The 23,732-nt window shown below is 41.3% G+C and overlaps 1 protein-coding gene across 1 annotated transcript; it reads left to right on the plus strand.

Moving 5' to 3' along the window:
• The first annotated feature begins 1,255 nt into the window (after positions 1-1,255).
• Positions 1,256-23,352, plus strand: CCDC83 (coiled-coil domain containing 83). Its single transcript, XM_054222984.1, has 12 exons — positions 1,256-1,344; positions 3,016-3,141; positions 4,371-4,489; positions 7,437-7,521; positions 9,497-9,665; positions 10,374-10,541; positions 14,664-14,755; positions 15,940-16,008; positions 18,419-18,540; positions 19,569-19,654; positions 21,138-21,319; positions 23,167-23,352. Exons 3-12 carry the CDS (start codon positions 4,404-4,406, stop codon positions 23,350-23,352), a joined length of 1,245 nt encoding a protein of 414 aa, XP_054078959.1. The 5' UTR covers positions 1,256-1,344; positions 3,016-3,141; positions 4,371-4,403.
• Positions 23,353-23,732: the final 380 nt, after the last annotated feature.

Consider the following 23,732-nt stretch of genomic DNA (forward strand, 5'->3'; position numbering starts at 1 on the left):
GCTCCCTCTCAGTTCCTTGGATGGCTTAGGGAGCTTGTTCCCGAGAAAGCAGCTCTGCAGCCATGGTTGACCCATCTCACATTCGGTGTAGAACTGCAGCTACCACTGCGGGGCTTGGCAGTGCTCTTTTTCTTGAAGATATCTGCAATTTTACTGCACACTCTTAAGCCTGCCGCTATGGGTATCTATTTGGGTGAAACTCTGGCAGGTCCGTGACCTTTGCCACACAGAAATCCTTCTCAGGACTTAAATTACTCTGTGCTGGTATTAATGTTTGTTTTTTTCATTTCATAGAATCGTAGAATGGTTCAAATTGGAAGGGACCTTAAAGATCATCTAGTTCCAACTTCCCCACCATGGGCAGGGACACCTCCCACCAGACCAGGCTGCTCAAAGCCCCGTCCAACCTGGCCTTGAACCCCTCCAGGGATGGGGCATCCACAGCTTCTCTGGGCAACCTGTTCCAGTGCCTCACCACCCTCAGAGGAAAGAATTTCTTCCTGATACCTGGTCTAAATCTATCCTCTTCCAGTTTGAAGCCATTGCCCCTTGTTCTATCACAACAGGCCCTGCTAAAAAGTTTGTCCCCATCTTTCTTATAGGCCCCATACTGGAAAGCTGCTATCATCAGGTCTCCCTGGAGCCTTCTCTTCTCCAGGCTGAACCTCCCCAACTCTCTCAGCCTGTCCCCACAGCAGAGGAGCTCCGGCCCTCTGATCATCTTCATGGCCTCCTCTGGACCTGCTCCAACAGGTCCATGTCCTTCTTGTGCTGAGGACTCCAGAGCTGGCCACGGTACTCCAGGTGGGGTCTCACCAGAGCAGAGCAGAGGGGCAGAATCACCTCCACACTTCTTTTGATGCAGCCCAGGATGCGGTTGGCTCTTTGGGCTGCGAGTGCACGTTGCCGGCTCATGTTGAGCTTCTCATCCACCTGTACCACCGAGTCCTTCTCTGCTGGCTGTTTCCTGACCCCGCACCCCACACGTCCCCCCACCGAACAACCCGCACCTCACACGCTGCGGGGCGCTGAGGGACTGCCGGGCGCTTTTCGCGGGCTTTTCCGCTGGCGGTAGCTCCCGCCCACCGCCGCCAGGGGGCGCCGCCGGCCCGCGGAACGCGCCGAGGGGCGTGGTCTCCCGTTGCCTTGGTGACCGGCGGCGTTAGGCACCGCGGCGGGGCGGGCGGCAGGCCCTGACTGACCGTTACCGGCAGCGGCGGGGCCTGCGGAAAGGGCCGGGGAGGCTGACCGGCGCGGGAACAGTGTGCGGGTGCAGCCAGGAGGCGGGTGGTGACCGCGTGCCGGGGCGTTGTGGTGACCGTTTACGCCTTGGGGGTGCAGGTGGTGAGGACCATGAGGGAGACGTGGGTGTGGGTGGTGGCAGGGTGAGGGGCGGTACCTCAAAGCTTGGCGGTATACGGAATTCTTTGGTGCTCAGAGGTAGGGGGGACAGCATGGGGGGGCTTAGGCACAGAGTGACAGTACCAGTGGGGTCTGGTGGCTGCGGACAGGGAGGCTCTGGACACCGTTGAGGGGTGGCCCAGCTTCCTCCACTGAGATCCCTGGTGATGAAGCCGGTAGCGGGGAATACGATCAAGGGATAAGCTGGAAGGGTTAGGGCGGAGGGCGGAGGGAATTGTTAGCCTGCCTTGGAGATTGGGAAGGGGTTACAGTGCGTCTGCGGAATGCTGAGGTAATTATTGATGGGGACTGAGGAATCGGAGGGTACTGGTAGTGCAGGTGCTTGAGATACAGAGGTAATAGTGTGGGTGCAAGTGCTGGTGTGGGTGGCAGTGATGGTAGTGACTGAGCTCACGAGTGGTGAGCTGCCGTACAGGCATTCCCTGCCATGAGTGTCTGCAAAGTCCCAGTACTTGAGTTGCAGTGTACGGGATCTGCCTGCTTCTTCTAAGGATACAATGGCAGTATATTTATGGATTGAGAAAGTTCTGGTAGCGATAATGGGAGTCCATCAAGAGTTACGCCTCATGATTTATTTGTTTGGGAGAAGAAATAAATTTTGCCCTCCGCAAATGTTTTCCTGCTGGTTTGAAATCTGCAGTCAATTCTCAGTCCCCCAAAATATGTTTCCTTCTCTCTCATGTGTGTGTGTTTTCTATAGTTTGCCAAATCCAGAAAATCTGTTATGGTATGGTTTTTTACCTCGTACAGCTTGGAGGCTTTCTTGTTCCTCCCTGCACAGGAAGAATTTCATAAATATAGTTTGTATCCAGTTTTAACCAAGGGATTTGATTTTCCATTTAGTGGAAGGGACAGAGATCATTTAAAAAAAAAAAAAAAAGTTACGGATTGCTGCAGTGATCTTCCATTTCTGAGGAAAATTAGTAAAATAAATCCTCAAATGAAAGTGGGATCAATACCACCCTCAATTAATTCTGCATTGAAGAAGGATGACAAATTATTTTGTATACTTAAAAAATGTACCCTACGCTTGTGCATTTGGGCTGGGAATTTCAAAGGGGTCTAGGGGAGCTAAGTACCTAAATTCCTGTCTCAGTGACATTTTTTCTTAATTCACTTTGTCTTTTTTTAAAATCTCAGTCTTAGATCAGTCATGTTTTTAGGATTTTTAAAAGTTCAATGTGAAATATTGTATTCAATAAATTTAAGCTTAACTTGAGTTGGTATCTGCAAAGGTTGTGTGTGAACATTAAGGACTTAATATGGCTTCAGACTCGAGTGGATGCTCAGGTACAAAAGGATTTTTTTTGGATGGTAAATGTCAGTAAGGGTTACTGAAGTCATGTGGTGATACTGTGACACAGGCATGAATTGTGAAGTTCTGCAGTAGAAATATTTCACTAATGTGTAGCAACCCTTAGAATTTTGATCTGGGACACTTTGGAAGTTCAAGACATTGCTGGTGGGAGTCAGAATTTTCCAGGTTTCTGTGAACGAAATTAGCTCTATCAGTGACATAAATAATCAGGTGGTGCAAATATGGTAATTGACAGTTCTAGACAATTGACTCTGTGAATGTGACCTTTTCTTCAGCAGCAGAACAGACAAAATCTGCACAAGCAGGTTTCCAGCAGAGTGGGAGCAAAATTCTTCTGGATAAAACATTATAAGAAAGATATTCCCAGGTGTAAACAGCTGCATGGGGACATAGACTCCAAGGTATGTTTACCCTTTCTTTCACTTAACTTGTACAACTGCCACACAGTGAACATTCCTTTTACGTGCCTTTTTGCAATATATAGCACACACTGTCTGCCCTCAGCACCCTCACTTGTTTCATCAGCAGGCATCAAACTACTCATTTAGGATAGAAAGTTATTTTGTATACAGAAAGCTGACATTGCCTTGCTTCAGGGGATGGTGAGTGCAGTGAGAGGGCATGCATCAGCATATGGATTGGAGTGTATCTGTCGATAGTTGGTTTAACTTCATTCCCTTGATTTTACATAGTATTTGGCAGGCTTGCTATGTGGCCTTCCACTGTTTTTTTCTGTTTCCTTGTGCTCATTTTAACAGAAAAAGTATCCAGCCTGCTGTATTTAGTCACAGAACAAGTTGGTACTGATTATAGCTATTAGAGTGATAATTGTGAGAATTCAGAACTTGAATGCAGAACTTAAATTCAGAAGAGCAATTTATTATGAAAACAAGTTACATACAATGTTTCTACTCATTCAGTAATAAAACCTCCTATGTCATATGAAGTGATCTGGTTTTGGCATTTGATTACGTGACCGCTGAAAGTGAGGAATCTTCATAAGTGCCCTTTTCTTGTGACTTTTTTTATTTTATATAATATATGCTACCAGTTCCATTACAGAACAATTCATTGTCAGTTGAATTCTGAGGTTGGTAGTCGTGACAACACGCCCAGGGAATACTGCTGACATGCGTATCCCTTCAGAGAGTGGTTTTGTTCCAGCTCTGACAATGAAAACTGGTATTAGAGTTGCAGTGAAAGGCAAATATTCATAGTGCTAGGAGAACAGAAGGAGAGGGAGAGAGATGCATATTAACGAGTAGACTTGATAAAACAAGCCTGATAAAGAAACAGAGACAAAGGACTGGAAAAGGAACAACTGCTTGTTTGATTTGCAAGAACGTAAAACACAGCCCACAACAAGGGATGCAATAAGGAACTAGTGATAGAGGCCACTGTTCACGAACATATCTTTACTCAGGACAATACTTCAGGATGTCCCAAAACCATCGGCCTGAGTGCTACCCTGGGCAGGATTATTGTTGTCAACAAAACATCTTGTTTTGTTTGTTTTGGAACTGTTAAGAACTTGCCACAAGTGACAAAAGCTGGTGAACATATGGGATTTTCTAAGTCAGTCATTTCTAAGTTTTTTTCTTCTTTCCTGCTTGCCCTTTCTTCCCTTCAGATCTAACTTCTAGCACAAGTACAATGAAAAAGCATGGAAGAGAAGAAGAAAGAGGAGAAACCAGAAGAGCAACTTACTGAACCTGAATCAGCTTTCCCAGAAGCCTTACTAGAATTTCAGTAGGTTTAGTGTATTTAACTTTTCACTTGTATGGAATATGTGAATTGGTAAAGCAGACAACAAAGACGACTTATCCAAGTCAGAGCCTGAGCTGATTGACTGGCGGTTGTGTCCTGTTCTTTTGTGTTCTTGTTTTGGGCTTTCAAGGCTATTTTAGAAATACACACTTCTTAAACTGTACCATAAGAAAGCATTTAAGTGGGTCAGAAATAATTTTAGGCCATTAGGTTATAACTTGGGAAAAAGAGTTTTATTAAAAACAAACACTCTCCCCCCCATTTTTGTCCATTAGTAGCAAGTTTTTGATCAGCATACTTTGAAGTTGCAAAAATCACATTTGACTGTGTTTTAGGATTCCTTGGTGTTCACAGAGGTATGTAGTCACTAGCCAGAACCTCAAGACCTACTTTGGTGCAGCTGAGAGCAGAGCACAAAGGAAACTGCTTTATTTTGAAAATAGTGGAGGGGTAACTTAAAGGTCTCTTAAAACCAAACAAAGAAAAATGAAAGCTAAGAGGGGAATGTCAGAAGTAGTTACAAAATAGTCCAATTTATTTGATCTCCAGTCTCTTGAGTAGATGATTGAAAGGATTAAAATTAAGCTCTGTGACTTTTATCAAAGAGATGGAAAATGAAAGGGGAAAACCTCAACAGCATCCAATATTCAACAATCATGAGCATTTAGGGAGTATGGAGTACTGCCTTGATGTAGAAATGAAAAGCAGGGTAAGCAAAGCAAAGAGCACTACATATAGTTCTAGTGACATCTATAGGATGTTTACAGGGTTTTTGTGGGATTTTCTACTTCATTTTACAGAGCACAAGTTTCCATAGGGAAACAGACCAGATTTAGCTGTATCATAACACAAATAAATACCACCCAAAAATTAACAAGCCAACCCATCTATTTTGCTAAGAAATAAGCAAACTGTATCACAAGGCTGAGAAAAAAACCCCACTGCTTTCTAATAAAATTACTGTTATGTATATTCGAATATCCAAGTGAATGGCTTATTTGTCTGAAGAGTCTTCCACTGAAACGTGTGCTGTACCGACACAGGATATTTATTTTCTACAGCACCAATAGGGGAAAAAGGGAAGATAAGTATTTTTCTTTCTCTCTTTATCTTTCTCCATCTCCATCTCTCTTTCCGTCTTGCTCTCTTTCCCTCTGTCTCTTCACCTCTGATATCTATAACTTCTCTGTACCACTTTATTGAACAAAGCAGCATAATCATACCGGTGGATATCTTTCACATTCCACTTCAGGATTTATCAAGTGTGTAGTATTTATTTAACTTCTTTTCCTTCTTTTTCTTCTGTACATTGAAGAATTGTTGCTGTTCATAGTGAGGGGGTTTTTGCATTTTCAGAATAGTTTTCTGTTTCAGGATTGGTTAGAAACAACTGCCCCATGAATGGCTCGCCCTAGTAACATCCTATAGATGACTGACAAAACTGTCATGGTAGTGGAGAGGAGTGTTGTTTCTAGATGATGAAATCATCTAGATGAAACCTAGTATACAGAGTTGAGAAACATGGCGTTGAAGGGGTCATCAATTTAACTGGTTTGTAGCTCTTTGAATCTGACAAACACCATAGAAAAATAATCTAAATGGAAAATTTCCAATATGTAGCAGACAAAATGGCAAATTCTACTCATAAATTTTGACATCAACAAAGTCATGGATATGGACAGCCACTTCATGGAAAACCTTAAATTAGCAGAAATTAAGATCAGCATCAGTATTCAAAATACAGAAATACTTTAAAATGGCAGGTAATTTAGGAGGTCACAGTATATGGCCAAACTGTCACCTCTGTCTAATAAGTGAGATATTTTTGCTGTAGCCATCACCACCATACCCCTATATCTCTGTTCTAAGCTGCCTAACTAATATCCTTGTACTTAAAGGAAAACCTGAGGAATACCTTGGACCGCACTGATACTAGAGGATGCAAGTCTAGTAGCGTGCAATTTGCATGACTCAGTGATCTAAACTTAACCAGGAAAAAGTGTTCTTCTTTTAAAACAACTTAATACAATAGGGAGGGGCAAAAAAAAACCCCAAAACAAAAAACCCAAGGAGCAATAGCTCTTGAAACAGTAAAAGATCTTGTGATAATTGTAGTACTTTCCTCTATTGTGCTGTATGGTGAATGAATTCCGGGAAGAGAGAGAAAGACTACAGAGAATTTTGCAAATAGACACCACTTGCAACCCAGCGTTTCACGTTCTAGAAGAGAGAGCACCAGAAAAAAAATGCTTATTTTAGAGCTGTGGCAAGAGGATGACAAGTAGTCTATGAAAATTGTGAAAGCAGTGAGCTAGATTTTTGGCAAATACGTATAAACATACTTAGAGGAAACTACTCAGGCTGCAGGCCTTATTCCCTTAGCGTTTCTTAAAAGCTAACGAGTTCTTGGTGTACAAATGCAGTTTATGAAGCTCATCAAACCAAATTTTCAGAAGAATTGAATTCCATTTATTTCTCCAGTTTGGGATTCATCTGACCTGTGTCTGAGAGAGTTGCCTAGGCTTCCTCTGTAGTGAGTGGTGAGTTATAAATATTTTTGGAGCACAAATAATCTTGTTCTAAAAGAGACCTGTACAATAGGTCAGCTGAACCACATCCAGAAAGAATAAACCAGCTTAATCCTCTCTAGTGGTTACAAAGCAACAGTATAATCAGGGAGCCTGTTTCTCAGCAGGAGTACAAGGTCCATTCTAATATGAAGGCCCAGACGTACATGGGAAATCATTTCTTCATGTGTAGTAAGCAGACAGTGGTATCTACTCAAATGAGTCAATATGATACAAAAATAAGCATTTCAGTAGTATTTACATCTAATCTAGATGTTAAATAACATACATCTAATATCAAATAACATTTCTCTCTCTTCTATTTTTGTAAGAATTTCTCTTTCTTCACTCTTTGTTTACAGAATTGAGACAAAAGAAGCAGCAATTGTTCAGGCTTTGCTTGGTCTGAAACAAGTGGAAAAAAAGAACAAAGAACACCATGAGAGAGTAAGTGACCATGCGTCCTTCTCCCAAAACATTTTATATGTGGTATTTTAACTGGCAGATTCAATTTTATTCTTTTAATCCTAATACTACATTTACTACGACTAGTCATCGCAGTGAATTTCTTACACTCGATGAAACTAGAGTTAGTGAGTCACTTTATTTGCTTAAAAGTTAAAGTGTTATCTGAATTAAGTGTGACATTAAGCATAAATGTCCTAAATATAACCATGCAAAAAAGGAGCTGCAGGAGTAGAACATGAAGAATTGGACACAGCACTAGGTAAAAGTGAGTTCGGTGAAGGTGTTTTCCAGCCCACATGAGATCCCCAGTAACCGCCTTAGCATTTAATCTTACTCTGCAGCAAACATAGGACAGCGAGCCCACCTTTCGGTAGGTAACTTTACTGCAGTACATTCAGATGTGCCTTTTTAAACAATCCTGCAAATATTCCTCACGGAAGTCAAGAATATACTTTCAGCGCACAGAAGAATAAACTGTATTAACTTCAGTTTTGCCAGTAGCATTAGCAGTTCTAACCAAGTATTGAGGTTTGCTGACCTTCGATTCACTTCTGAGACAGTGGAATTGCACAGGTACCTATGAGAGTTTATTCTTGCAAACTTAGTTCCTGTGAACAAAGGAAAAAGAGCATCACACCATTGTCTAGGTGCAATTTTTAGCACTGCTTGATGAAGAGTCGCTTTCTTGTGGATTAAGAGTTGTGTTGAGTGATTTTTAGAAACAAGGTTATGTAGCTACTGATCACACCTGCGTGACACTTTAAAGAACAGTATATAAAGAACCATATGTAATATGTAATATGGTTCTGGTGACTGAGAGCAGTGAACTTTGAAAACGTATCTATAAACAGTTACCTAATGAAATTAATTCAAATAGCTCAAAAATCCTTAAACTGGATGATGGGATTAAACAAGTTGCAGCCTGCTCTTCCTATAGCAGTGAAACATGGAAGCAAACAATGTCTCACTGTCCTTCCGATGCCCGATACTTGCCCTGCTTTTGTAAGTATCCATCTGCTTAGCTTTCATTGGTGTTCCTTTCATCCTTGGAGCCTGGATTGTGTTTCATTTGTGGCCTTAATTATCAGTGGAAGTGGCATTTGGCTCTTCTCTCTGCAGACTTACGGTTAGTCTCTTATGGTTATTCCCCCAATTTGCTGCTAGTTCATGTCTCTCAAGGACTCCTTCATATTTTAGGCTGTTCAAGGTACTTCAGGGCCTATTTTAACTGCTATTTGTTCAGTTTAGCCATGTTTTGGCAGTTCTTTGGGCTCCCTTCTTTGTTTGCTGTTTAATATTTCTGAGTGGTTTAGACGTAATAGTTTTAGAAGTGGGGAATGTTTCAGAATCTCTCTACTGCGTAGTTACTGTTACAGTTTGGCTGGTATGGTTATTTGCTCCTTTATGGTATCCTTTGGGAGCAAACATAAATGATCAGCAATTTCAAATAATTTGAGTATCACTTGAGAGGGTCAGGGCAAGGGGATATAATCGCGGTTGTGGAATCAGTAGGTACAACTAATTCCACCTCTGACAAGACTCTTTACTGTGGTTACATGGAAGTGACCTGATTGTCTGCTATTTCTTTGTGAAGGTGGTAAATTGTCATGAAGAATGTTGAAGTAAATAACACCTACAAATAAATGTTGCTATCAAATTGACCAACAAGGAAATCCCCAGGCAACAGAGGACTATTCATGTGCTGCACCAAGTACTGCAGTCATTTGTCTCTCATTTACTTGTAATGGTCTTGAAGTTACTGAGAAACCTCTGAGACTTGCAAACTCTTCTGCTCTATCCTTTTCAAATATGAAGAATAGCTGTTTAGCTGTTTTTGCAGTGCATCCTGGCACTAGGTCAGATTTTACTTTACTTCATTACCTAAGTTTGCAACTTTGAAAACTAATTTGAAAGTGTTTCAATACGTGCCTTTTCTTCTGTTGTTCTTTCATAGAATGACCTTCTGAAGGAACAAAAGCAGGCACACATCAGGCATACATTAAGACAAATCGAAGAACAGGAGAAAAGACGAGACGAAAAGGAGGTTGTAACTAGGGATGATGTGGAAGAGTCACTGAAAGGAGTATGGCAGTATGTTAAGGACAAAGAACAACTTCTGAAAGGTAGGTTGTGATTCACGGAAGTGCGGTTTGCAGCTTACACAGTTGGGATTGAGTAATGTTTTTGCATTTTAAATAGAGATTACACTTCTTTTTGTTCCATAAAAAGCATAAAGCTTTTCTTCCCCAAAATTAAGCTCCCCAAGCCTAGTATGAGGTTGCGGAAGGCTTATAAGTAAGCCTGTTAATTAAGTTGAGTTAAAATTCAATAGAAGTGAGTCTTTTATAGAAACTGACCCCATATATTAGACTCTGTTTTGTTTCTTTCAAGTGATGTGTGTTACTGTGCAAGTACAGAGGCTTCGTATTTTCCATTAAGTTGAACTTCATGAAAGCCCCATGCACTGCCTCCACTGGAAGATTAAAAGAAAAAATCATTGATGGCAGCAAAAGTGACCAGTTTTGATTGTTGAAAGTTCTGGCTGCCATCCCTGAGATTCTCCATGGGAGACAAATGTGTCTTTGGTTACAACATTTCAGTAAGAACTGTTGTCTCTTCTTGGCAGAATAAGATCAAGCTGTTTTCAGCAGTGATGGTGGCCCTTGACACTATGTGAGGCCATCATGTTGTAATGTATTGTAGTGTAGAAGAATCACCCTTCTTTCTCCAATCCCAGTGGAAGAGCCTTCATTAAAGAATTTGATGAAGTCATAAGAATTATAAACTATCAGGTCAAGATATTGGTAATGAACTTGTTCTTACTTTGATAGATCTGCACTCCCAGACTGAAGAAATTGAACAAAGATTTTCAGTAAAGCAGGCTGAGAGGGATTATTGGTTGGAGTACAAAAATGTGGGAAGTAAAATACAGGCCAACAAGATTATGAATCTGGAAAAAGACATCAAGCAAGTCAACGATGACCTTCACAGGGCTACAGGTCAGTTTACAGCTAGTGTAATGCAAGTCTTACAAGTTCTTTCTTTATTACTTCTGGCAATTAATTAAATTATAAATATAGTTCGATTTCATAGAATCATAGAATCATAGAATCATTTAGGTTGGAAAAGACCCCTGGGATCATCGAGTCCAACCATCAACTCCACTCTACAAAGTTCTCCCCTGCACCATATCCCCAACACCACATCTAAATGAGTCTTAAACACATCCCGGGATGGTGACTCCACCACCTCCCTGGGCAGCCTGTTCCAGTGTCTGACCACTCTTCTTGTGAAGAAGTTTTTCCTAATGTCCAGCCTAAACCTACCCTGCTGCAGCTTGAAGCCATTCCCTCTTGTTCTATCGCTAATTACCTGTGAGAAGAGACCAGCACCAACCTCTCTACAATGGCCTTTCAAGTAGTTGTAGAGAGTGATGAGGTCTCCCCTCAGCTTCCTCTTCCTCAAACTAAACAGTCCCAGCTCCTTCAATCGCTCCTCATAAGATTTATTCTGCAGGCCCTTCACCAGCTTCATTGCCCTCCTCTGCACTCGCTCCAGCACCTCGATATCTCTCTCGTATTTAGATGCCCAAAACTGAACACAATACCCAAAACTGGACACAACACTCACCAGTGCTGAGCACAGGGGGACAATCACCTCCCTCCTTCTGCTGGTCACACTATTTCTAACACAAGCCAGGATGCCATTGGCCCTCTTGGCCACCTGGGCACACTGCTGGCTTGTATTCAGCTGCTTGTCAATTAGAACCCCCAGGTCCTTTTCTGCCAGGCAGCTCTCCAGCCACACTTCCCCAAGCCTGTAGCGATGCGTGGGGTTGTTGTGGCCCAAGTGCAGGACCCGGCACTTGGCCTTGTTGAAGCTCATACCATTAGCATTGGCCCATCGGTCCAATCTAGCCAAGTCTCTCTGTAGAGCCTCCCTATCCTCACGCAGATCAACACTCCCGCTTAGCTTCGTGTCATCTGCAAACTTGCTGATGATACACTCTATGTCCTTATCAGGGTCATCAATAAAGATGTTGAACAGAAATGGTCCCAACACCAAGCCCTGAGGGACACCACTTGTGACCGGCCGCCAGCTGGATTTAACTCCATTGACCACCACTCTTTGGGACCGCCCAGCCAGCCAGGGCTTGATCCAGCAGATCGTATGCTCATCCAGGCCATGAGCCGCCAGTTTTTCCATGAGAATTCTATGGGGGACAGTGTCAAATGCTTTTCGAAAGTCTAGGTAGACAATGTCCACAGCCTTTCCCTCGTCCAATAACCGGGTCATCTTGTCATAGAAGGAGATCAGGTTCGTCAGGCAGGACCTGCCTTTCCTAAACCCGTGCTGACTAGGCCTGATCCCCTGCTTGTCCGTTATATGAGTTGTAATGGCACTCAAGATGATCTGCTCCATAACATTTCGTTCTAGTAACTTATATCAACTTTTCCAAGACAGTGCCCCTAAACTAGGCTGCATAATCCTATAAAATGGAAGAACTCACTCTGTCTCTGAAAGTCCCTTTATTAAAGAAATTGATAAAGCTACAGGAATTATGAACGCTTAAAGAAAGAGATAAGCATGCCTTCTGACTGTTTTCTTGTAAAATACAGGCAACCCATTTCTTAAAAATGTTATTAAGGACAGCAGTTTTCTAAAAATAAGTCTACATGTATTTAGGTCGCCTACATACAGGCCTCCCTTAGCAGTCACACTTGAAAATGTTGACTCTGCTCTTGTTGCTTCTCATCATGCTACAAGCGCTTCGTATGTTGAAAACTCCTTTGACAGGAAAGTAGTATGAGCTCATTCTTGCAACAGAGTCTCTTGAATTGAGCAGCCCGGTTTAAATGCAGGGCTAGAGGGAGCTGTTTAGCCGGTGGTCTGAACTTTGCCCCCTAATTGCACAGGCTCATGTATGAGGCCCTTCAAAATTGCCAGTACAGACATATACAAATACTGGGAACTCTTTCAATACTGACACAACAGTGGAATTAATTTGTGAGCTTATGTGTTCTGGTGCTGTGTGCTTTACAACGATTTCTTTACTCCTGCGTTATTTTAAAGCCATTTAAATGTTTTACTGTTACATAACCCAGGCTTCTAATGGGAGAAGGATGTCCTGGTTTTCTTCCTTTATGTCCCTCTCAGTATGCATGACCACAGCCAAGCAGCTGGTAGTAACAGGCAGTGACACTGCTCTAAGGGTCTCTCTATCCTCTGTGCCAACCATTACCAGGCATCAGCTACAGTGGATGAGAGCCAGCTAGCTATCTTTTTGTCTCTTGAAACATATTTTATCACGATTAAGATCTGCACTGTGTTTTATACATTGCCAGATTGCTTGTCAGATATCCGTCTCTTTATTCAGGAGAGGTCGATATTTTTCATTACGCATTTTCCATGTTCTTAATCAATTTAAAACTTTGCTATACAGCTGATGAAATATGAAATGCAAAAGGAGAATGGGCTTTTATATAGAATGCCTGAATGAGCCAGTAGGAACATTCAGTCTGACCTCCTGCATGACACAGGGTACAGAGCCAAAAATTTGTGGTCGAACGGAAGTGTATTTATAGAAAGACTGTTATAGAGGTACATATAGCAGTTGCCTAGTTAACATACTGCAAAATGCTGCTGCCAGTACTGGATGCTAGGGTACTATTTTACTCAACTTCCTAAAATCGAACTTATAAAGCGGCTGGGAAGTACAGTCTTCTAGCCTACCAAAAAAAAACCCCAAACCACAAAAAAAACCCCAACTAACCAAACCTAACAAGCTTCTGGAGTGATGTGGCGGCAAACTGGGCTTGTTCACTCCTCAAATGTGTAACTGGCTTGGGGGATAAGCATAGTTGAAGAGGTTTCTGTCTCTGTAGGTACCACTGAAGGGCTTGATGCTGGCACAGGTCACTGGTCTGGAGATGAAATTTTAAACAAAATTGCTGGAAGGTAGAGGAAGCAGAGGAGAGCCATACACTAATGTGAGGTCTGGGGAAACAGTGTTGCAGTGAGAGAGTTAGGGAAAATAGTCTCCTTAGAAACAGGAAGTATGTCTGAACGGTTCCTCCTTTTCTTCATTCTCCCAGTACCACTCAGGTTGTTAGCTGTCTGAAAGAATGAAAAGATGAATTAATTATAGCATGTAAATACTTCCATTTCATTCTGCCAAGTCTAGATGGTGGATTGACGAAGGCAGGACAGCTTCCACAGCGTTAAATTAAGAACTAACGCACCTTTCATATTTGACTGCCTTTGACTCCACAGTGGGTCTGTGACCAGATACTCATTTACAGCCAGATCAGCAATAGGCTGTCTGCAACACAAGTGCAGAGCTAGGCTGAATTTCAAGCCTCTGGAACAAGTATGAAGTGCCATCCTTAAAAGAAAATTACTACAATCTCATTCATTCCTTCAAAAGCAGAAAATACCAGGCAGCAGTGGGCTGTTTAGAATAGCACAAAACCAGTTGAAGGGAAGGATGAAATAATTAAATAGTAAGTGACTAGAACTTGAAGCCAAACAAATACAGTTAGGTGTAAGATGCACTTTCTAAATAATGACCACAAATAACAATGAAAGCAAATCATTGAAGTAATTGCCACATTCTCCATTTTGTCCTGTTGTCAAATTAGAACCCCCTGGAAGGCTTAGATAAGTCAGAAAATTTATTAGGCTTTGTATAATTACTGTCAAAAAAACCCACAACACATGCATAAGATGATCCAGTATGCTCCTATGCCTAAAAAATAAATTTTCTAAACAAATCTCTTGCATGAGTCCAGGAGCTCTGCTATTGATAGAGACAACATTTAGTGTTAAGATGGCAATATTTTAGCAGAGAATTGCTCAGTTTATTGGGCGCTGTAGTTGCCAACAGAAATGTGTAAGCCACTTCAGATTTCTAGTTTTCTAGTTAACACTACTGTCTTTTGGGTTTAGGAAGACAATTTCTATGGACGAAGATGTTTGAATCCTTTTCTGTGGAGCATCTATGCATGTGATGCTGGCTGATAAGTTCCAGTTTAGGAACAACATTCCAGTCATCTATTTGTTGTCAGGAGAAAGAAATGGATGTCAGATAACGATTTCTAATTTTCTTTTTTGTTTTGAAGAATATTATAGAAATGCCTTAAAAGAAACAAAAGAAGAAAATGACAGACTGGTCGAGATGCACATGAAGTTACTTAAGGAACAAGCCCCAGAGGTATTCATTACTTCTGCCTTTTTTAAAAGTGCTAATGACATTACAGTTAGGATTCATGTACTATGCAGTATTAATTATTTTAATTCGATTTCAGACTTGGAAATTTTCTGATAATTTGAGAGTAAAATAAACTGTAAATCTTCTTACTGAACATGGCAATTGTTATTGTTATACAGACATGTACTTTTTTTTACATCAGACTAACAATGGGTAGGTGTGAGGGTGTTTTACAAACAAGGTATGGGAAACTGGGGCACCATGCACTGATAGGTTTTGTTAAAGAACCTGTCACTTTTGCTGAGACCTTGATTTTGATGTTTGTGTAGACTTCAAAAAACAATAATACACTCAAAGATTGTCTGCATGGAAATATACCTCAATTTGAAAAAAAAAATATGTTGTTTTGTACTTGTACAACATTTAAATAATGCCAAAGTAGTGCAGTCTACAGTAAAATTTAGACTTAGTGATATACCAATTTTTTTTGTCATCTCTGCCAGCTCTGATTTGCAAACATGATTTAGAACGTGTTTATGGTGACAACTTTTTGCACTCACAAAATGCAAAGCATGCTTCAGTACAACACCCTGGCTAGGCTCATTAGGTATTTAAATTCCCTGACTTCAGTGCTGTGATTTTCAGTCATGTGAGAACACAATCCAAAGGACTGCATTTATGGTGATCTACAGGGGCATCTTCCCTCCCAGTTGTTCCTTTTTCCTCTTACTGACATCAATAATTAAATTATAGCCTTGGCTCATTAGCATAGCCCTCTACATGTTCAAGTCACTTGTCAGTACTTGATGAGTACTGCCTCATTTGTGATTCTGCTTGGGATTTTTAATAGCTAAAGGTTTGATTTCCTGAAAACAGGAAGATTTGAGCAGTAGTGGGAACATAGCAGAACTTGTTAGGCAAAAAGAAAATGTCCTATTTTAATATGGGACATTATAAAATACTGGGAAATTGCTTGACATATAAACTGCGCTAGGCAGGATGATAGAGTAGAAGCAGCTGGCCTTGTGGACTAAACCCCCTTGTAATCCCTGAGGGGATGCTACAGTCTGTTGTGTGGATGTTTCTTAATTATTTCCTGCTAAACAGCAGAAGGTTCTTCTTTAAAGTGTGCAGCTCTGTCAAATTCCTGCTTTCAGATGAGATGATCTGAAATTGTGTTTTCTCAGGATGCTCTAAGATACTTGGACAAAAACAGTTGCAGAGCAATTGAAGAGAACGAATGGCTAAAAGAACAGGTAAGAGGATCACTTGTGTACAGTTTATCATGGCAGTTCAGGTTTGAAATACGGTGGCCCAGAGTCATAACTGTTTCCAGTGACGGGCCTCTGAAGACTTTCCTAGGAAGAGGAGAGCAATTGTCCTGTAATTAATCTGTAATCCTGAGCAGCAAACAATGTATGTGGTGGATAAAGGTAAAGGGTAAACAGCCGCTTTCACAAATGAAAGACCCTTTTTCCCGCCCAAGCAGTTATATGAAAGACCACAACATTCCATACAATTAAGTATTCATATCTGTGACGATCGGGATACTAAATAGTGTAAAGGCTCAACCATCTAAGTATCTGAAGAGCACGGTTCTGAATTGCATTAAAGTTCTAGTGCTGCCATATTGAAAGAAAATGAATGTGAATGTTGGAAACATTTTTGGAGAGAGGGCTTGAGACAGCTTTAAATGGGAGATAATAAAGAAACCCTGGAGATTAGTACACTGAAGAGAGGTCGTATGTATGTAGTTGTAACTGATTACTTGATAGCTTCTATACTGTCCTTTAATGGAAATTTAGAGCTATATATTAGGTAGTCGTAACTTTTCTCGTCGAGAAAAAGGTTTTCTAACCCAATTTAGGAAACTGATTTTTTCATGATGAAAGTTTGATTGTGTTTGTTCCAATCAATACAGATTCTTTGTTGTGATCCAATTTAAGGAAGAGATTGGAGGGAGGAAATACCCTTCCCCACCTTTCAACCTCACAGTTTAGAATTGAGCAAAACTTTTTGGAAATTAAGAAATGAATTTACTATTTTTCAGTGCCACACCAACAAACCTGGCAGAGTTTTCTCCCTTTTACCTAGTAGCTTAAGACCCTTGCCAGTACGCAGGGATAAGGCTTTCCTTCTTCCCCTTAATGAGCTCTGAGCCTACATCTTTAACTTTCCAGGGAAGGTGTCCAAACCAGGGGTTCTGATGCAATGAGGTGGGGGTCAACAGCAGAGAGTTAATGTTTTAATCTGTATAAACACACATGCAGGGAGTATGAATTCCCTTCCCATCTCCCCGTCTCACTGCACACGTAAAATTTTACACATGTTAGGCAGTGTCAACAGGGGAGATCCATTTTGGAGTAGCCTTACATCCTGACAGGCCCTCTCCTGACAGTTGAGGGATGTGGGTTTCTTTCTTCTCAACTAGAAGTTTCCTGTGTTATGAATTAGTGCTTTGAATTATTGTGGAAAACAAAACTATTATCACTAACTTCTCCAGTCCTCTGAATTCACCCATTCATTTTCTGTTCTTTTCTTATACAGATTTAATATTTTCTTTCAGGCTAATGTTTATATGTAGCTGTCAGACTCTTCCAGTATTTTCTTCTGGGGAGATAAACCAAACATTCCAGTTTTGTCCCGGTTCAAAATTTATCATTTTTTCAGTTTGGCCGCTGAACCAAAAAATGACTTACCAAAACAGCCCTAAACTAGTTACCCCCAAATTTGAACAGATTTAGAGACTTCAGTCACATTTTTCCATGATTACTGTGTCACACCAAGATGGTGCAAAGCTGCATCACCTCCTCGTGCCAAGCCGCATCCTGTTACTGGTTAATGTCCTGTCATTTGCACCTTTTTTAATCCCTGGGAGAAATGGGAACTAGTTTTTAATGGCAAATTTGGACGATTATAGCTGGGTTAATTTGGCTTTAGTGAGAACAGATGCATTCAGATCCCTAGGTACTGTTTTTAAATACGTGCATATGGCTAAGATTTCGGGGAAGGTATCTGTCCCATAGTACATTCTGCTTCCCAGTGAAGGGGTAAGAACTTGCTTGTACTTTAGGAAAAGTGAGAGGAATTGTGGGAACTGAGTAACTGGTATACTTTGGTTAACATAACTTCATGGCAGTATGGGGCGATTATCAGTCCAAAAGAAAGTAGAATCCCGGGTTTAGCCAATGTCGTGGCTAAACTGGACTGAAAGCTTCACTAATTCTGGGCAAGAAGGTTTTGCATGTAGGCAGCAATTAGAAAAGCAACACTTGCTGAGCAAGAGCCTGAATAACTCTACAAAGACCGTTTTTCTCTCTCAAAGCTCTGATGTGAAGGCAAAAAAAAGAAAAATCACAGCTTCTGTCTGCCAGATGTGTTTGGCTACATGAGACGGTTCTGCTATCAGGGTTGCAGAGCCCAAAGGTGTGGCTGCGATTGCCAGAGTTGTGCCAGTAAAGGGTCCTAAAAAAGGTGTGAAAGAACTAGCGAGGCCCTTCCCTTCGCCTGAAAATGTGTCACTATATTTCTCCCCCAAATACATAGTCTTGCTGATATAGCCGCAATCTTTCTAGGTATGTGCTATTAAGATAGTTACTATAAAGCTTTCCAAAATGGGTATAGTCTTTCTGAGATGATCTTTTTTTTTTTTTAAATTGTCAAAAGATTAACGTGTACCAAAAAGAAGTAAGTGATTTGAAAGCCTCTATTCAGCTCCTGGAAGAAGAAAATATCAGTATAGTGGAAAAACTGATTGATAGCAGACTTCGGAATCTGAGAATACCCAGGTAAAATGATACCTTTGCAGACTCAAAAGTGATTAATTTGTTTTAAAAGGTAATGCCGCCTGTTTGGGCTTTACCACAAAAAAGCCAAGGTAGTTTCCTAATTGAGGGGAGGCAGAATTTGACTGAGTATGTGTGGGACTTGTGGCTCTGAAGCATGACAGTGACATTGTAACCTCCCAAATACCAAAATTCAGGGAAGCAACTGGGTTCTTTAATTATCTATTTATAACCTAGCAACACTTACTTTCGTTCAGTGGGTTTACCATTGGAGCTTGGAAATAGTTTCTTTCTGTTGTAACTGTCTCAGACCCAGCTGCTCAGACCAAGTGCTGGCTAACAGGGTTTTTTCTTTACTGTTGGCACAATGTTTGAGGATGTGAAGATTAATATACCAATATATGGGGTTTTGCAATCTCAAGTGAAACAGATGACCTGGTACCGAGTAAGGAAGAGGCCTTGGGATGGGTCTGTCTGTAGAGGTGTCTGTTGTATTAGTTTCTTTTATATTGAAATTCTTTAACTTGTTCCCTAGAGAAAGATAAATTTAGCTGCAAAATGTCAACACTAATGATATCAAAAGCACAATGTAACAATGAGAATGATCCATCTTCATTTTCCAGTCCCAGCTCAGTGATTTCAGCTATATTGCATAAAAAAAGTTCCAAGTCTTAAGCAGTGACCATTTTTCTCTCCTCTCCAAACTTTGGCCTGCTTTTAAGTGGGAGCTGCCAGCTGTGGTTTGAATCTTGGACTGACTGGAGACTATAACATTTGTTTTCTTTTAGTCTCATGGACATAGTTGAACTTAGGCACTAAGAATAAAAAAGAGCAGCGTATTAGGCACTAAGCTACCTGGCTGCCTCCATTGCATTTTTAAACCATTGCGCTATTCTGCATTTGTGGTTAAGAAGCAAATGGCTTTCAGAAAGGGTGCGTGCACCCCTCACCCCCAGAGATTGCACAGAGAGATTCAGAGAGAAAGTTCAGACCTCTAAGATGAATTTCACTTTATTTTTTTAATTCTGTAGGAATGCGTTTCTTACCCAGGCAGCTGGCTTGAAAGATGAGTTTCCTAAGGATGAAATGAAAGAAGTAGAGTATAGAGAGGATGCAGGTAATGCGCGTGCCAGCAGCTTCTAACAACTGATAAGTTACGGAACATTTACATACTTTTTATTTCTGAAGTTTTTTATCAAACTCCCTGTTTTACATGGCGAACACTTAATTGCAGCCACAGCAATGGTAGACTGTAGTTTGTGTTAAGAAGGCAAAACCACAACCTAACTGTAATACAGTTTTAAAACTGAAATTGGTGTTTAGAATGTTGGATGTAATTACTCATATAGAGCTAGCCTGGAACGTGGTTAATAGGATCAGCTATCTTTTATGAAGATATGATTCATATATTTAATCAGTTATTTACTGATCCATACCAATATAACTTCATTATTATCTTGTCCCTGAGAGGACACTCTTGAACTCCACACTGGCTTTCACTTGAAGTGCACATGCACTTTACAGTCGTTCAGCTCATAGAGATACACTAGAGTTAAATGATAAATGAATCCCTGGCAAGAGCAGATGAAGCTACATGGAGCTCAGCCTGAACTGAAAATCTTGGTAAGCGGTACTGAATTTTGGGCCTGAATCTCCATCTATTCTTGTAGGTGTGCCCAGGAAAAGGGTATATCCTTAGGGAAGAAGGACCTGGGAGTGTGCTTCTCTGTGCAGGGTGGTTTCTATGGAGTCCTTAGAATCACATGTTTTACTTTAGATCTTTGTCTGAGTAGGAGAAAGAGGGGGGAAAAAAGGACAAAACTAAACCAAAGAGGTAAGTTGCAAAAATTGAAGCCATACAGTTATGGATACATGAACAAGTCTTGAAGTTCTGATCGGTTCCAGCCACAGGTGGGCCTTTCTGGAGCCATCAGGCACCAACAAACACATTGACTAAAACTTCTGAATTAGATCTATGTTTACTTTGAACAGCTCAGCACTATTACCTTTGCTAGACCTTTAGGATAGTTACTGGGAGGAGCAGGTTTTGCTCCCGTAAGCTGGGGTCACATCACTGTCCCAGGCAAACATATAACTTGGCAGTCCACTTCCAGAATTTTCTGTCATCCTGAGAATTAGTAACTGCAAATGTGAGCTCTTCAGGGGAGTTATAAGTAGACGAGCTGTGTTTCAGGAATTTGTATATATATGTACATACAGGGATACATACATGGATATAGAAAAAGGTTGTACTTGTTTTTGCTGCCTTTCCTATTTTTTTAACTATTCAGGGCTACATGGGATTTAAGTTGAACTGATAAAAGCTCATTTTTTCCCCTGCCCCATCCCACAGACCCACTACTAAATTCCAATCAACTTCAGTCCCTGATCTTGATCAGAAATTGTGAACAGAAATAAAATCAGTGAACAAAATCAACATTTGGCTTGGATTGACAATTAAAAATCCTACCAAGCTGTTCTTTACATCACACCATCGAAGCCACGTTAAAGTTTGCAGACAACGCTCATACCAAGTACTAATTCTGATCTTCATAAAGCTTCACAATTACGTATACATCATTGTTCTTCTCTTTAAAAAGCAAAGACAGATGGAGATGAAAGCCTCAGAAGAGCCCCAGTCCCCTGTCAGAAAAAAGAAGCCTTTCCAAAGATTCAGTCTAAAACAGCGAAGGAGAAGCCTCAAGACAATGATGAGGAGCTGTGGGCAAAGTCATTTTCTCCAACTGTTGATAGCTTGTACGAAGATGAAGAAGATTTCCAGGTATGAGTTAAAGTAATCGGGTCTTTCACTGACGCAAACATCTTTTGGCACGGAGCATGAGCTTCTGCCAGGAGCGTTTTCTTCCCAGTGGTGTTACGGCAGAAAAAGCTCCAATGTCTTTTACCTTAATAGTGTACAATTCAGATGCTTAATCGTAGGCATCTGGTGCTATTTGAGGTGGTTAGGACACTCCCTGTCCTTCAGAGGCTGGCCAAAAGGCCATAGGTTCTGTGTCATACAGGTCAGCCTCACGTGGATGTTTCGGATGCCTTAGGGCATTTCTGCGAGCACAAGGCACCTTGTTTTGGCAACTGAATGGCATCCTAGGAATCAGCATGTGTGGGTTTCAGGATGAAATTCCCCCTAGAAAGAATTCTGAATGTCACCTAGTGACAGCTTTCTGTGGTACTGCACAGACTTGTGTGCTTGGATGCTGGTCCTTTGGAATTTATGTTGCATAGTAGCATTAAGGGACCAACAAGTAATTTATTCCTTCAACAGCAAGCCTAGATGAAGGTGTTCCTAGGTGAAAAATACAGGAGTTCAGAAAATAAGAAGCTACAGGTTATATGTAAATAGACTTTGTGTGGTTCTCAAAAGAGGTGGTGGCACCTGCTTCAGGGGATCCTCGATCCTAGATTGCAAAAAGGCGTTTCCTGGGTGCTTTTGATACTACACTTGAGTTACAAAAACTTAAATACATTTCTAAATAAACTAATTACTCTCAGAAAATACATTAATCTACATCATCGATATCTACTGCAAATTAAAGATGATGATATAGTTGTGGTGCAGACTGCAGGGTTTGCTGGGTAAAGATACTGCTGTTTCTTTACTCTTGAATATTCTATTCAAATATATTCAATAATGAGTTTAAAAAAAAAAAAACCAACAACAAAAACCAACATCTCTTTTTCTAGAAATTTGGCATTAGCTTGATTAATACCCTGCAACTTGTGTTCCAGAGAAATCACCCTGTTGCCTTGATCAGAGGCTAACTTAAGGAGAGGCTCTGACCTGGAGAGTCATTACATAGAACATTTAACAAAAAAAAAATATCTGTCCAGGCATTTGTTTCCTTGCAGTTGTTGCCTTGGGAGAGGAACACTAGCCTTACTTCTTTCTTCCTGCTGCTAGCACTGCAGAGGGACAATGTCCCACTGAGGGACATGGGTGCTGCTGACATTCTTGTGCTTTATAGCAACAAAGGTGTAAGCGCAAACAGCGACGTTGCACTGGCAACTATTATAAAAGCATTTAGTAAATAGAGGTGATTCAAGAGCCTGCATGTAGGGGTCCTTTTTCCCCTCTCCCTGGCCCTGGCTGTATGGCCCTGCTCCTGCCCTTAGGGAACCCGTAGCGCGCATCAGCCTTTTCTGCAGCTGATGTACTCACTATCCCAGCAGAAAAGCTTGCCATTTTGTATCCTTCTGAATTAGTTTTTTGTTGGGTTAGTCAACCGAATTGACTCAGAGGTTTGGAGGAGACCAGAGCCAGCACAGACGTGGTGGAAGCACATGGCTGGACTTGGACCTCTCTCTTTTGGCAGTAGTGAGCTGTTGGATTAGTTTAATTCTTCTCACAGAACCGAACTTGGGAGCAGAATTTGGTTTGCAGAGAAAATGTTGTTGGTGAAAACGCACAGGAAAAGAAGAGGGCAGCAGGGCTGCAGCCTCCAAAGATGAGCTGGCTTGTACACCAGGCCCTTTAACACTCACCTTACCAAACACAGCAACCCCAGGGCACCATCTCTACAGTTGCTTTTAAAAGGAAAGTTGTTGGGGTTTTTTTTCTGAAGAACGGATGCTTTTCGATGTAATTGCAGAATAATATTCTTTCTTCTTAAGGAATACTTAAAACTGGGTCCTCTGGAGACAAAGCTGATGTGTGTGGTTGGAAGAGCCGTGCCTATTCATAAAGAGCCAGCAGAAATGCCGAGCGGGACCCACGCAGAAGATGGCATTAGCGGTAAATCAGAGAGTCACATCACAGCTCAGATGGTCAAGGCCTTAACTAAAGAAAAGCTTGGTTAAAAATAGGCAGGCTGTGCCGTTAACAGAGAGATGTAACGTTCTTGATTCATTAAATATTTGCTCTGTTCTTCAAGAAGCGTGTGCCCCTGGGCTTTGTGGAAACTATTTTTGAGTGCCTGGATCGTGATTTACACATAGAAGTTTAATCTGTGTGCAGATGGCTAATTGAAAGGTCGCTTTCCTCACCACTGTGAGAACACTTGCGCGCTTCGGGGGCTTCTCAGTCCACGTAGCTGCACATATATCTAATAAAGGGTCCGAGTTAATATTTAGTTTTTGTGGCCCCCACTTGCAGTCTCTCAAATGTGGAATTCCCTCTTGATCAGACATGGAATGGGTAAACACAGCCTGCCATAAAACGTAGACCTGTTAAAAAGTAC

This window comes from Rissa tridactyla, chromosome 1 (genome assembly GCF_028500815.1).
Source record: "Rissa tridactyla isolate bRisTri1 chromosome 1, bRisTri1.patW.cur.20221130, whole genome shotgun sequence".
NCBI lineage: Eukaryota > Metazoa > Chordata > Aves > Charadriiformes > Laridae > Rissa > Rissa tridactyla.